The sequence below is a fragment of the Paramormyrops kingsleyae genome, chromosome 14 (assembly GCF_048594095.1).
Source record: "Paramormyrops kingsleyae isolate MSU_618 chromosome 14, PKINGS_0.4, whole genome shotgun sequence".
In the NCBI taxonomy this organism is placed as follows: domain Eukaryota; kingdom Metazoa; phylum Chordata; class Actinopteri; order Osteoglossiformes; family Mormyridae; genus Paramormyrops; species Paramormyrops kingsleyae.
The window spans coordinates 13,360,762-13,375,300 of record NC_132810.1 but is presented as its reverse complement, the minus strand read 5'-3'; the positions used below and the strand labels follow the sequence as shown (position 1 = coordinate 13,375,300).

Below are 14,539 nucleotides of genomic sequence, written 5' to 3'. Positions count from 1 at the left end.
ACTCACGTCATGTGGGAGTGGTCATAATGTTTTGAATATGAGTATTTAATTTTACGCTACTATTTCATGTAAAAAAAAATTTAATGATTCGTCAATGTTTCAAATTATTTATGTCTATATGCAAGTTTGTTTTTTTTTTTTTATATAAAGAGCCATATACTTTAGATGCCCAGAATGGTTGATGCAGTGAATGTAAATAGCCCAGGAATCATATTGAATATGCGTAACTATCCACAGCTATTCACAGTATGGACACCCTGGCTTAAAATATTAGACTCCATTTTATTCTTCACACAGAAAAAAACTGGTCAGCCATCACAACATTTCTAATAAGCTATCTCTACTAAACAAGCACTCCACTGTACGTGCCTTGTGTCAGGTAAGTGGTGATTAGAAGTAAATTAGTAAACTGAAAAACTATGGCATGGAAATGCCCAATGTTTATATTTTAATTTAAATAATTTAGAAACTTGCAAATCACACACTCTAAAATCAGCTAGAATTGTAACAGTACACTTATTAGGGTATTTGCCTTCAACTCCTGGGTCTTGTATTGGGTATTGTTGGTTAACTTTGATATTTAAAAATATATATAGATTGTGTAGTGTACTTGTATTTTGCAAAAACTGTTTGCAATTCTGTTAAGTTTTGAACATACATTTATCTAGTCTTTAATAGAAATGATCAATTAAATTAATAACATAGTTAATAAATTGACTAACAGGACAGAGATATACTGATGTGTTCAGTTTTTTTAGGCTTCAAAGAGAATGGAGAAAAGTGAGAAATCTGTTTCAGAAATCTGTTCAGACTGACTGATTGCCAGCATAACTGACCGACAGCAAGCACATTACTTGATACCTACAGAACAGGGGGCGATATAGACACATCTCCATACAGAATGTGATATTTACATACAGAAACACTCATGATTCTTCCCCTCTCCATGTTCCAGTCATCATTCCTGTGGATGCTATTTGCTTTTAGAGATGTTTATCTGGATGCTATTCCATTGAAAGGCACATACATGCACACACTCATACCTACCCATAAACTATCCCAACCTGGTCCTTGGGGACCCCCAGACAGCAGTAAAAATGTGGACTGTCTGGCATGGAGCTGGAGGGAGCAAAAATGTGGACTGCCTGAGGGTGCCCAAGATCGGGTTTTTGGAATGTGAGAGAAAAACAGCATGAAACAGGGTGGTAAACAGCCACACACAGAGCAGAGCTGGGATTCAAAACCGAAAATGAAATCACTGCTCCTAAAATTCTGCGCTGCAAAAACATTTAAAGTTGGTGGCATCAATGACTACATCACTTATTAAACTCCTGCTGTGTTTAAGGTTTGAGTGTAATAATAATAAAAAATATTGTGCAATTACACTCAAAGATACAGCAGAGATTTAAAAAATGCATAAATACAAGGATAAAAATTAAATCTGAAGGCAATAATGCAACCTGTCACTAAGTATAAAATACTTAATTAGCTGTCACAAACACAAAAATCCAATCATTTATTAAAGCATGTTCTGACATACTAGTTACATAAGCAGAAACACCTGAGAGACTTGTATGAAAAACAGTAAATATCACATTAAAACACATAAAAATGTTAAAAGTTTAAGGTCTTAATGTTGGTGAAAATAGAGAAATGTTGCCAAAAATGGATCCTCAAACTGATCTGTAGCAAAAACCACTTCTCTAAGGCAGTTTCTACAAAACTTTACAGAGATATGTATACATTTATATACATGACAAAACATTTCGGGAGCTGGCACAACAGAGCCACCAATTTCAAAAATATAAGGCAAGTCTAACACTGACATCTGTACTTACAGTGTCAAGGGAACCAAAAAAAGAAGAAGTTTGTGCGGTTTTCAAAAAAACACAGAGGAATGGTATCCTTAATAAATACAAACGGTCTTATACATTCTCCACTGATTATCCATCATATCTGTTATTTAAACATCGGTAAGCACAGAACCCTCCTGAAGAATCTCCAAAATAAAAGTCGTCTTTCCATCCTTCACCGCGCTCCAGTGGACAGCCAATGGGACGTCGCCACTACTGCTTCATCCCTGGATCACTTCAAAGTAGTGCAAGATGGCCATTATGTGCTGGGGCATAAAGACGTAGCCTGTGTACACAGCCATTCCTGCCACCGAAATCAGGAGAGAATCTGAAGTGTTGTTAAAGAAATGCCTAGTGAACAAAGATTTAAAGTAATCCTGAATAACCCATGAACAGCCACAACAACAATATTGCCTACAAATCACAAACACTAGAGCGAATCAAGAAAGGAATACACAACAGGGCATATGCTTTGTAATCACATTTTTTCTTCAATTTTTACATGTCACAAACATGAAAATAATTCGAATTTAAAAAGCAATCAAATAATTTACAGATTTACTGGGACACTTCTGCAAATGAGAGAATTACAGTGTTTTGTCCAAACTGTAGTAAGGCAGAGGGACAATAGCGACACCAAGCGGCAGGTTGATTAAAATGACAGAAAAGGGATATCAGAGGAACGTAAGGAAATCAAGCAGGCCGTCAATAAGCCAAACAGTCAGAGGCCTGGTGATTTTTCAGACAAATAAAGTGGTATTGCTTTCCCTGCTGTCTGATTGCTGCTGTTTACCATCTCAGCACTGCTGTAAGCCACTGTCACAGTGGCACTGAAGCTTTTTTAAGTTGCCTTGACTTCCCCTCCTTCCAAAACAGCCTGTATGAAAGATCTTACTGATAAAAAGTAAAGGGAAGTGGCCTGGGGCTCTGTTTTGCAAGAACCCAACACCCAGCATTAAGCTGACATATTAGGAAGATCTATAGCAACCCTGGACAGAGGAATCTATTAAACCATGTGGTTCTCAAGATGTCCAGGGATAACAAGCACCAGGATAGTGGATCAACTAGCAACAAAATAAATATATATGTTCTGTTAATCTGATAGTCAAAGTAACAGGTTATTTAAAATAAACAGACTGGACAAGTTATATGTGGGCAGTGGCGTCTTAATGGCTAGAGATACGCACTTGTAATTGAAAGATTGCTGGTTTGAATCCCCGAATAGCAAGATACCACTGGAGTACCCTGAGCAAGGTACCGCACCCAAGCACTGCTTCCACTGCTATGTCATAATGTCACAGATGGGTCAAATGCAGAGGACACATTTCGTTGTGCTGTGGTGTGTCAAAATGATCACTGATCACTGAATTCTATGTATTTTATAATACATGACACATGCCTTTGTCTACACAGCTTAAGATAGAATTTTTTCCTTAGAGAGAAATTCTCTTGTTACAGCAGCATTAACATACAACATATAACATAGTATAAGGCAATACATAAGTTACAAATCCATGTATAATTAACAGCAATATATTAACTTTGTATTATGGTTTTCAGCAACAAGCACCAGACACTACAGACAGACCCCTAATAACATTTAAGGAATCACCACTAACCACCATTAACATATATATGACAATTTATACACGGCCTAATGCACGCAGCTATGTCCTTCCCACGGGGGAAAAAAAGCAAATATAGTATTTTATGTAACTTTGCAACCGTTACTTGCAGCAGAACGACTTACATGAAGCCAGTTCTTTTTGGGTGATCGGCGACCATGAACGTATTGTCGGAGACAGGTATAGTACCGGTCTACTAAACGCGTCACCTTTTTAATGTTGCCTAAATAACTCCGTTTTTCAGGAACCTGCTGCACCTATAAGCATAGCCGGCAAATGTGCTTCCCTCAGATGACGATATTCCTGACTGTTCAGCACAACGTAAAATGACATCAGAGCAGCTCCCATCATCACTCCCAACTCCAAAGAGCCGCGCCCCACACTCGGTTTACCGGACATGATGCGCAGATAAAAAGTAACCTATCTACTTTGGCCTGACTCTCACCCAAAGACTTTGGAACTCATTTCAGCTTTGGAAGTAGAGTTACGCTTTCGATTACACAGAAAGGATACTGAACACGGTTCTCTCCCAAGGCTCCAGCATGTAAAGAGCCGTAACGAGCAGATACTGGTAGTAGATCCAGGACAGCTGCTTCCAGGCATCTCCGAGCGCCATGATCTCCCGACGGACGGCTAAAAGCCTCCTAGGTGCTTGCTCGCTCTTCTTCCTGGTATGACGCAGGAAAATCACACGCACAGTGATAAGCCCGAAGATTACCTACCGACATGAAATTACTGAAATACAGGTAAGTCAAAGTCAACGAAATTTACAAACGAAATACCAGCTCAGTTTCGAGTATATTGGTTTTCACCCCCGATGCTGGTAGTAGCTGTAAGCAAATCCTTGGCGGAGCGCCGTAACACCGCCCACCTACGATGTCTTATTACGTCACTGGTGAGGAGAGACGGTTGACGAACCAAGAGCCAGAGACTTCGAGGAAACTGACCAATGGCATCCCGCGGAATTAACCGCGTGATCTGCCCGCTTGCGGAAGCTTTACATTACGTCAATTTAAAGGGCGGTATGTGACTTGCTGTGCTATCGTATCAGCTGTCTTGTTTCATTGTGACAGTGAGAGCACTTCCTGATAGACTTTAGTAAACCGGGAATGGTAAATAACAAATGGACTACAGGTGTCGTCACAATATATAACATAATCGTGAAAAATCAGTGATAAAAAAGTTCAATTAAAAACTAAAATTTTCTATAACTTATTTTTCCCCCCGCATAGGCCGTTGTAAAAAGATCGCCCCTTGTATCTTGCGATCTCATTCTTTTGGTCATTACCCAAAGCTTGTGACCATAGGTGAAGGTAGGAATGTAGATTGACTGGTCAGCTCTGTCTACCATGACAGAATGGTACAAAATGTCCACATTATTGCTGATGCTGCACCGATCCACCAATCAATCCCCCACTCCCTTTTTCCTTCACTTGACCCTGAGATAGGGTGACCAGATAATCCATGTCAGGGAGGACACTCTGAGCTAGGACAGGAATTGTAAATTACCATTTCAATTAAAAGGACCTGGATTTCACTTGAGCACTGAGCTCTTGCTGTGTGCTGATTGGTCAGTCTCCTATAATCATGCATGTGTCACTAATGCTAATGTGAAACAGCTGGATGAGTCTTTCAGTCAAGGAAACAAACCAGTCAAAGCACAAGAAGAGCTGAACTATTTAGCCGAGCACAGGAGCCTTTCAATTTGAAAGTAGTTTGTAAAACCCGAAGTAGCTCAAAGTGTCCTCCCTGACATGGATTATCTGGTCACCCTACCCTGAGATACTTAACCTACTCTGCTTGAGGCAGTAACTCATCCTCAACCTCCACAAGGCAATCCACCAATTTCCTATTGAGAACCATGAACTCAGACTTGGAGGTGCTGATCCTCATCTCAGCTGCAAACCACATGGGTGCATGCTGCAGGTCATAGACCGATGAAGCCAACAGCACCACACCATCCGCAAAAAGCAAAAAAAGAGACCCCCTCTGACTCTTAGCTACACCTAGAAATTTTATCCATAAAGGCTATTAACAGAATCAGTGACAAAGGGCAGCCCTGGCAGAGCTAAACACCCATTAAGACTGAGTGACTTACTGCTGGCAATCCGAACCAAACTTTCGCTCCACTTATACAGGGACCCAAAGGCCCATAACAATGGAAACCTACACCCCATGCTCCAATCTAGTGGCAAATCTAGAAAAATACACGGGGTGGCAATGAAGTGACAAGAGATTTTGACATGGTGGCATGGAGGGCCGTGTGTGGGAGCTCTTGTGTAGAAATTGTTCTATAGGTAAATGTACTCAACAAAAGATCCACAAATACATTTTTACAATATTTATTTTGACATAATGTTAATACACACTTTCTCAAGTTTATCTTAATAATCAACAACAGGAACAAAAAAATCAGTGTTCATGCAAAAAAATTGCAGCTCTGCAATACCCATCTAGTCATTAGTCATGTCTGACCACACTTTTTTTTAAGACCGCTTAAGGCAATGGTTGTTGTTCCCTGCAGAAAAACCAGCATGTGCAAATTAAGTGCTCTTGCATGCTTATTCTTAATGCCAAGAATAGCTAGATTCCTCAGACGGTCATCTGCCATGGTTGTACGGCGCAGGTGATTTTTTACAAGTTCTCCAAGCTGTAAAGCTGCACTCATACTGCTCAATCATTATGGATTCAAACATACTAGTGTTTTGCAGCTTTTTTTGTCTAACAAAAGCTAGCTCATTAAATCTAAAATGCTCCTAGAAATCGCATCTTTAACCTCCATTTAGCAAGCAACTTTAGCCTACTTTTGACTAACAATACAGTAATGGACTCTCATTGTCACTATTAGCATACAAGCCACACATTGCTAATTTAGCATATATTACATTAATTTCAAATTTACCTTAGACTTAAATCCATGTGTTTGGTTAAACTTCAGACAGCAAAGCTCGGACTTCCCTTTAAGATGCATTGCAGCTCAGTGGCCCCTCTCCTCTGCAGCAGACTATTGCTGTGAGCTCACGTTTTAGAGCAGTGCTGTACCTAAGTACAGTTAGATTTCTCTGCATATCCTAATTTGAACAACTTATGGACATAGTGGCAATTGCTTTTTTTTATGATTACAGTTTTAAGAACTGAAAACTTGGAGGGGCATTTAGGGGGGAAGGCTGTACAGTGTGGGGGGGTGCCCCCTCTTGCCCCCCTGTAGGTCCACCCAGGATCTCCGACAGCTTATGTAGGCAATCATACCAATAACAGTAAGGGTACAAAATACAACAAAAACCAAATTTGGAAGTGAATACAAGTATAAAATCATACTTGTTCTTGTGTTACTCTCAAGCATTTTTGTTTCAATTTTTGTAGCTAGCTAAGGTTACGAATAACCTTAGCTTAATTCCCATCCCCCCTCCATATAATGTTGAAGAGGTATGTCTGCCCAGACAGCCCAACAGTATCAAGAACCTTCAGGAACTCAAGGCGAATCTCATCCACCCCTGGGGCCTTATCACTCAAGAGCTTTTTGATGATTACTTCAGTGCCCTCAGCTCTAGTGATGGCTCAGTCCTCAGAGCTCTGAGTCTTCCAACAGTACTTCTTCCAAGGAAGGCGTGTCAGTGGGCTTCTGGAGGCCCTCGAAGTACCACTTCCCGTGTCTGACTATATCCCCATCCCTCCTAGAAACAGCCTGGGCAAAGCCCTGTTTCCCCCTCCTGAGTTGCCTGATTGTTTGCCAGAATCCTCACCAAACTCCTCCCACACCCAAGTTTTTGCTTCAGCAACTGCCAAAGCCACATTCCGCTTAGCCTGTCGGTGCCCGTCAGCTGCTTCAGGAGACCCACAAGCTACTCAAGCTCAGATCATCTCCTCCTTCAACCGGACAGCTCCCTTTATCGCTGGTTCGAGGATTGCCACCACAACAGGCACCAACCACCTTACGGTCACAACCCCACACAGCTGCCTCAGCAATGGAGGCTCAGAGCACCACCCATTCAGGCTCAATGTCTCCAGCCTTCCTTGGGATCCAAGAGAAGATCTCCCAGACAGGGCCCTCTGCCAGACGCTCCCAGCACACCCTCACTATGTGTTTGGGTCTCCCAGGTCTATCTGGCATCTTCCCCCACCATTGGACCCAACTTACCACCCAGTGGTGATCAGCTGACAGCTCAGCTCCTCTCTTCCCCTAAGTGTCGAAGACATGTGATCGCAGGTCCTGTGATATTAGCTTTTTAAAAAGGAGACATTGTGGATAAATAAGATTAAAAATATGTCAGTAGTTTGGCAGTACTTTGGCAATGTCCGACACTTGGTACTGTGTACTGTAAACTGGGGATTCCCAGTCCCCTGTCTGTGTGAGTACTGTACTGCACTGCAGAACACTGGGGGTTTAAGCAGGGTTGGTTCCTTTACAAGAATAAACAATACATTTCCAAAACTTTTTTTGCAACCCCTGATGATCACGCATCTTGATAGCATGTCAACGTAACAGAAATGGAAACATTAAACCTGTCTCCCTGATCAATCTGCCACTAGTACCTACCCCCCCCCCCCCCCCCTCACCCTCAGCACCGGTCAACAGGTTTTACCAGTCCGAGAACTTTTTACACAACCGGTCCATAGTTATCAAAAGGTTAGGAAACACCCCAGTCCAAATATGTGATATTAAAAAAAAAGCAGGATAAACTGTCAGAACCCCCACATACCCAGCAGCACACAGAGGGCACCAAGCGGTCCACTTACATTTTTTTTTGTCAATAAAACATGACAATGGAAAGCGTGGAATACGGGTAATCTGCTAAACAGCTGACGTTGAAACTTGCCATCTGGCTAACGGAGGTGGCAGTGCTGATTAGCAGAACAATGTTGAAATAATGTAATAAACAATCTGGTGACCATTTTAATGATATGGAATATGAAAATAATAGTCATTACAAATGGTACATAACAGGTTATGTTAGTCGGATACAACTTACTAGGTGTCAATCAAGAAGAACAGTTTAAAAAAAGTCATTTTGTAGCAGCAAATAAATAGCTAACATCTAACTACAATCAAAATGAATATTAGATGGCCAGCTTTGACTTATGGACCTCAGGAAAAATCCATTGCTTAAGAGGAAACCTCCAATAACTTCGAGGGCCACCAAAACAAAGGGCAATTTTTTCCCCTGCCCCATGGTTAAGACATGACAATGACAGAGCAGACACTAGGATAAAAAAAAATAAAGAAAATTAAAACACTACATTAAGTCTGCTGTAAATCATAAGCATTTTTTCAGTCACTTGGTGGATTTTAGCAGTGACTTGCAAGTATGTTGAAGAAATGATAAACTTCATCTTTGTCAAATACGGCGACCTCTGTGGCACACTCTGCGCATTGCACGGGATGGTACGTCTCCTCCGGCTCTGCTCCTGCAGGGGCTGCCTCCTGGCAGCCTGCTCTCCTCTTGCGGCGGTTCCTCCTCTGCTTATCATTGGGCGTTTTGTACCGGAGAACCTCCTCCTTGTTTATGGTGCAGTTCATGACAAACATTGCTCGATATTGTGTCCGATACTTCTCGTGCCTACAGCCAAAATCAGCAAAGAGGAAGCATCAAAGTATCTACGTAAGTACATTTAATGCCCATTATTGTTTTTTAATGCTGTAACTTTTGAGCAATTACCAAGCCAGAACAAGGACTGGACTGGCAGGTACAGCATACCAGGCATTATCCTGGTGAGCCGACGGGTACAGGGTGACGGATTTTGGTGAAGGATTTTCACTCCTGTCCAATTTCAATTCCACAAGAAAATTCCTGTCCTGTCCCAATCCTAGAAGAACTAATCCCGGTCCCTCCCAATCCCAGGGGAGGGGAAGGGGGATGATTTTAAGATTGAAAACCTAGCTAATCAACTAGATTATGGTTTTGCACCAACTCCAATATCACAGTAAGACCACAAACATGACTTTTTGGTATTTTATACGTATATTGCACACTTTACATACACCGTTTTATTACTGTAACTCTCGAATTTTTCTTAAATTATCTGACTCGTTAACTTTTCATTGCAACACTGCACTGTCTGGCTTTTTTATGACCGCACCACACAAAATCAAAGCCTATGTCATGCATTGCATTGATTAGGTGGTACTGGCTACCAGCAAATAACCAGCCAGTAGCAGAGAGGAGAGTTTTGGAGACTTAAAGTCAACAACACAGCTAGCATTATGTTCAAAATAAAGAAAAAAAGCATTTATTTACATTAGACCACCATATATAAAGTGGCCTGTTAATATGATTCCTGCTCCCGCCCCCTCCTGTTGAGTTTGTCCTTTCCCATCCCAGTCCCGTGATTAATACTGAAATCGACTCCCATCCCGCAGGAGTCCCGGAAAATTGTCAGCCTCTACCGACGGGTTTGTAGGCGGGCAAAATTTACCATGGGGGACCCTAACGTCCAGAGCCAATTTTGAATCCCAGTCCAGCCCTGGTCACAACTAAATAGTCTTACATGCTTAATGAGTGCTATAACAACCATTTTCACAAAATGTCACATTCACATAGATATCAATATAATATACACTTAACAGTGAATGCGATTATGGCCCCACAAAGACACAAGCAGGCTACAAAAACATCCAGACCCACCTCTGGCAGTCCAGACACAGGGTGGTCATGCAGGCTGGACAGTTCAGGATGGCGTCGCTGCTCGGAAGCGCTTGGGATGGAGCACCTCGGCCCGCTGCTGACCGCTTGGCCCTGCATTCCCTGTACCTGATGAGGCCAAAAACACTGCATTACTTACTTTTCTCTGAACAAGAGAGGCACCTCATATCATATCCAATACACTGTTACGTGGATAACTGATCATGAATAACAGAACCAATTAATTTACAAAGGCTGTGATTCTGGTCTGCCTTGCTTGGATAGCTCACGGTTAAACAGATTAATATTTGATATTTAGAGTAGAGGCTCCCACACTTTTGATGACCGCGGACCAGCATACCTTGTGCCAAAATTTGGGAAATTAACCAACTCCACCCCAAACCCTCCCATGTTCTCCGGCCCGGTGTCTCCGTAGTCTCCCATGACATCAGTGTGTGATACTGCAAAATTTACCTTTACCATCCTTACTGATATGGAACAAAGCAGCAGCTGATGTCACACTAAAAGGACTAGGACTTGTAACCAGGTCCCGCTGTTGTACCCTTAGTAAATTCACCTGAATTGCTTCATTAAACTATCCATCCATATTAAGGTGCAAAACCTGAAAATCACTTTGTAAAAACAGACCAGCTAAGCAATAATAATAAAGCCAATTCCAGAAACCACAAAGGCCTCAGTAAAGGTTCAGAGTGGTTGTCTGTGCACTCACCTCTTCCTTTGGGCATCTACCCAAGCCTGGTCAAGGTCGTCTATGTCAGGGTCATACAGCAATTCATCATTTGTAAGGATTCGCCGCTGCTTGGCCCGGCGACTGGCTGAGTTACCTAGGAAATTGTTTAAACAAACAGATGCTTATTTACCTTTTAAGTCCAAGTGACTAAAACTGCCGGTGTTGAAAAGAAGTTATTATAATTTTAAATATTTATATTGATATTTAGGCTTATTTCACTTTTAGTAGAACTGCATTGATAAACAAACAAAATCATACAGACTGATGTTCCTACACATGTTACTGGATCGCAAAACTATTGCCAGGTGACCGTATTAACCAGTTATTGAGAGCTGATAAGATAATTATGTTCCAGGGTCACCTCACTTACCAGATCTTTCGTCCTCGTCAGAATCGCTGTCAAAATAAATACTGTCGTAGAGCTGAGGGGGGGCTGCTGCAGGTGTGCTGGTATTTGTGGCTGAGGCACTAGAAGCCATTCCTGGTCACAGGGGTACATTAAAGCCAGTTAAAATAATGAAGCTTCCTGTTTAGCTTCACACTGGCAGGCAAGGTGATGAGAAAAGTTAACACGACCAAGAAAAGGCCACTAATTAACAAAAAAATTCTTGTTGATGCCGACTCCTTACAGAAAACAAGACATCTTTATCATCATAGGAATATAAAGCATGCTATTATTATTGATTTGTTTTATATAATTCAATTCTATAATTCAAACAAGTTTCATTTGGATGGGCTGTGGGGGCATTCATTTACATTTACAGCATTTAGCAGACGTTCTTTTGCAGAGCGGCTTACAACCATGTCTGTTCTTCGATCTATAAGATAGACCTAAAATCAACAACTGTCATCAAGATCAAGTTACTGCTAAGTACATTGTGTAAAAAAAACCTTGTTAGGAAAAAACAGTGCACAGGCAAAGATTGTTAGTGGATTTTTTTTTATGGAGTGGACAGTAAGGGGGGTATTAGTCTCCTAGGTACTCCTTTATTTTTTTACAAAGACCACATAACGTATTATTATTAGTAATATTTTTGATAATGAACAAGTAATAAACGTTTGTTTTACAAGAACTGCTCCTGCATTATAAATAGTGAAATCCCTAAGGGTTTTTGATTACTCTACACACACAGTGGAGCCTGTGCACCTGAATCCGCTGGCGCCCCCCATTGGCACTCCATGGTCTTCATGGTGGAACTGAGCTCGGCCTCCATCTCTTTCTCAAACTCATCCTCGCTTGACGGCTCGCTTTCCCCCGTCAGATACTCTCGTATCAGCTTCCTTTTTTGCTCTTGTGTCCCGTTAAGAAGCACGTCCAATTCATCCTCCGAGCTGAGGGATTTTAAATAAAACGACAGTCTAATTTTTAGCCAGTTATAAACTGAAATTATGCGACTACCACGCAAGCCGAAAACAGAATACTGCCACACACTTTCAATCAGCCCAGAAAAAGTAATTCCTCTGCTGACTGAATAAACTTTCAATTAAACTAAAGCCAAAATGTCCGCATATCAGCATATCGTCAAGTAGTTAGCTAGTTACATAATAAGCTAAACGTACGTACCTGCTCTCGGCTCTTTCTTCGTCACTCGGCTCCTCGATTTCATATGAATCGTATTCTTCCATTCTGTTCATATTTTATTTTTAGTCAACACCAAATTTAAATACGCTTTATGAGGGATACGTCTGTACACCTAACTAAAACTATCTCCTTTCTACCTGTACTCGGAAGTGATGGTCCGACATTTTAATGTCCCCCCAAATATACGGCTCCGCTGGCCGGCCTGAACAATGGTTCCGCCATGCCACGCCGCCGACTAAGAGCGAATATACAAGCCTTTATAGCAAGGTTGAACATGTATATCTAGCTGTAAAATTGAACTAATTTATGCTAATGAAAAGAAACATTCCACCAAAACTATTAGAGAATTTGCAGTCTTTTTTGTTTGCACTGTCTTCTTAGTTTTGCTTAGGCTGGAGTAATTTTTTATATGTGTATTTGTGATTTTCCTATAAAGGAGCACGATTTAAAATGTTTCAGTGCGGCTTCGCATCTCCAGGTTTAACAGTTCGACTGAGTGACGGCGACATTCACCGACAGTTAGATGAGGTTTAGTATAGCAAACAAAAGCTTCATACCGATGCATTAATACCTTTCCATATTTTTGTACTCTATAGACAGTCAATTCAAGGATTTTCACCAGTTTGCATGCACTAGTCATATTTTTCCTGGTGTGGTGAAATCATTACGCAGTATTGATTGTCCTGTACGTCCCCCCGAATGTTGATTATTATGATTAATTATTATTATTATTATTATTATTATTATTATTATTCATGTTCGGCTTCTCTCAGGTCTTCATGTGACCTCCCTTTGTTGTCTGGGCTGTCTTCCAGGTCTTTTGTGTAGCCTACTGTGATACATCGGCACTCTGTCCAAGATGTGTAATGTTTTATTTTTATAGTCACTTCATAAGAACCTTCAAAGCATGTATAAATATTTCTCATGCTTGGACAATTAAATATTTTAAACTACAACAACTCGTACTGTCATACTGTAAAGCATAGTACATTACTTTTATTCTTGTCATCAGGCAGGACAGGAATGAGTGAGAGATTCTCCCTCAGAAGCAGCGAGTTGGTATCAGTGTAAGTGAAGGCTGTTGTCCCATCAACCAAAAAAATATAACCTTCCATTTTTTTCCAGATTATACCAATTCAAAGAGCCCTGCGATTCTGTGATGATTTTGGAACGTTATGATGCATTGTGCTATTCAACAAAATATTGTGAAAACTGATTCGCAAAATTAAAAAAAAAAAAAAAAGTCAGTTTCAATTGCACATTTTGAGTGTTTCATTCATGTTAAATAATAATAATCATCATTTAGAAGATAGGTAAACGTATGATATGTCACTGTATGTGATATCAGTAAAAAATACTCTCATATGCGCAAGAGATTGCAGTTTTTTTTTTTTTATTAGTCCCATCTATGAATTTGCACACTGGCAGTGAAATGAAGTTGCCACTGCATTGATATAAGTGGACACTTTGCTATGGTGTTTGAAATTTAGCTCAGGTGCTTCCTATTTCAATTGGTCATCTTTGATATATTTCTACACCTTTTGTGGAGCCCACCTATGGTGACTGGACATGATTTGGAATGGTTCACAATTGTCTGTTTAATGACCCTAGAGTTGACAATGTATTTCAAAGCAAAAAGCAAGCCATGAGGTCAAAGGAATTGCCTGCAGAGCTCAGAGACAAGATGTTGCTGAGGCACAGATCTGGAACAAATTTTTTTACATCATTGAAAGTTCCCCTCCATAATTGTTAAAGGGAAGAAGTTTGGAACAACCAAGACTCTTCCTAGACTTTGCCGTGCACTCAAACTTAGCAATCCAATGAGAAGAGCAATGGTATGAGAGGTGACTAAAAACCCATTGTGAAGATGAGAGACACTTCTAGAAGGACAACCATCGCAGCAACTCTCCACCAATCTGGGCTCCGTAAAAGCCTCAGTAAACACACATGAAAGCCCACTTATAGTTTGCAAAAAGTTATCCAAAGGAATGTCTGACTGAGAAATAAGATTCGCTGGTCTGATCAAACCTGGATTGAAATGTTTGGGCTGAATGAAATGTCATATCTGTAGAAAATCAGGCACCAGTGCAATACCATGCTGATGGTGA

At 40.8% G+C, this 14,539-nt stretch overlaps 2 protein-coding genes across 2 annotated transcripts; both read right to left on the bottom strand.

The window, feature by feature from the left end:
- Window positions 1-1,485: 1,485 nt before the first annotated feature.
- Window positions 1,486-4,386, bottom strand: sptssa (serine palmitoyltransferase, small subunit A). Its single transcript, XM_023833582.2, has 3 exons — window positions 4,261-4,386; window positions 3,992-4,146; window positions 1,486-2,181 (listed from the first exon to the last, which is right to left on the bottom strand). Exons 2-3 carry the CDS (start codon window positions 4,092-4,094, stop codon window positions 2,075-2,077), a joined length of 210 nt encoding a protein of 69 aa, XP_023689350.1. The 5' UTR covers window positions 4,095-4,146; window positions 4,261-4,386; the 3' UTR covers window positions 1,486-2,074.
- Window positions 4,387-8,359: 3,973 nt separating this feature from the next.
- On the bottom strand, window positions 8,360-12,653 carry eapp (e2f-associated phosphoprotein). The gene is made up of 6 exons (XM_023833581.2): window positions 12,414-12,653; window positions 11,997-12,181; window positions 11,220-11,330; window positions 10,829-10,943; window positions 10,102-10,227; window positions 8,360-9,036 (listed from the first exon to the last, which is right to left on the bottom strand). The coding sequence occupies exons 1-6, from the start codon at window positions 12,482-12,484 to the stop codon at window positions 8,766-8,768; spliced, it is 879 nt and encodes a 292-aa protein (XP_023689349.1). The 5' UTR covers window positions 12,485-12,653; the 3' UTR covers window positions 8,360-8,765.
- Between the last annotated feature and the right edge of the window lie 1,886 nt (window positions 12,654-14,539).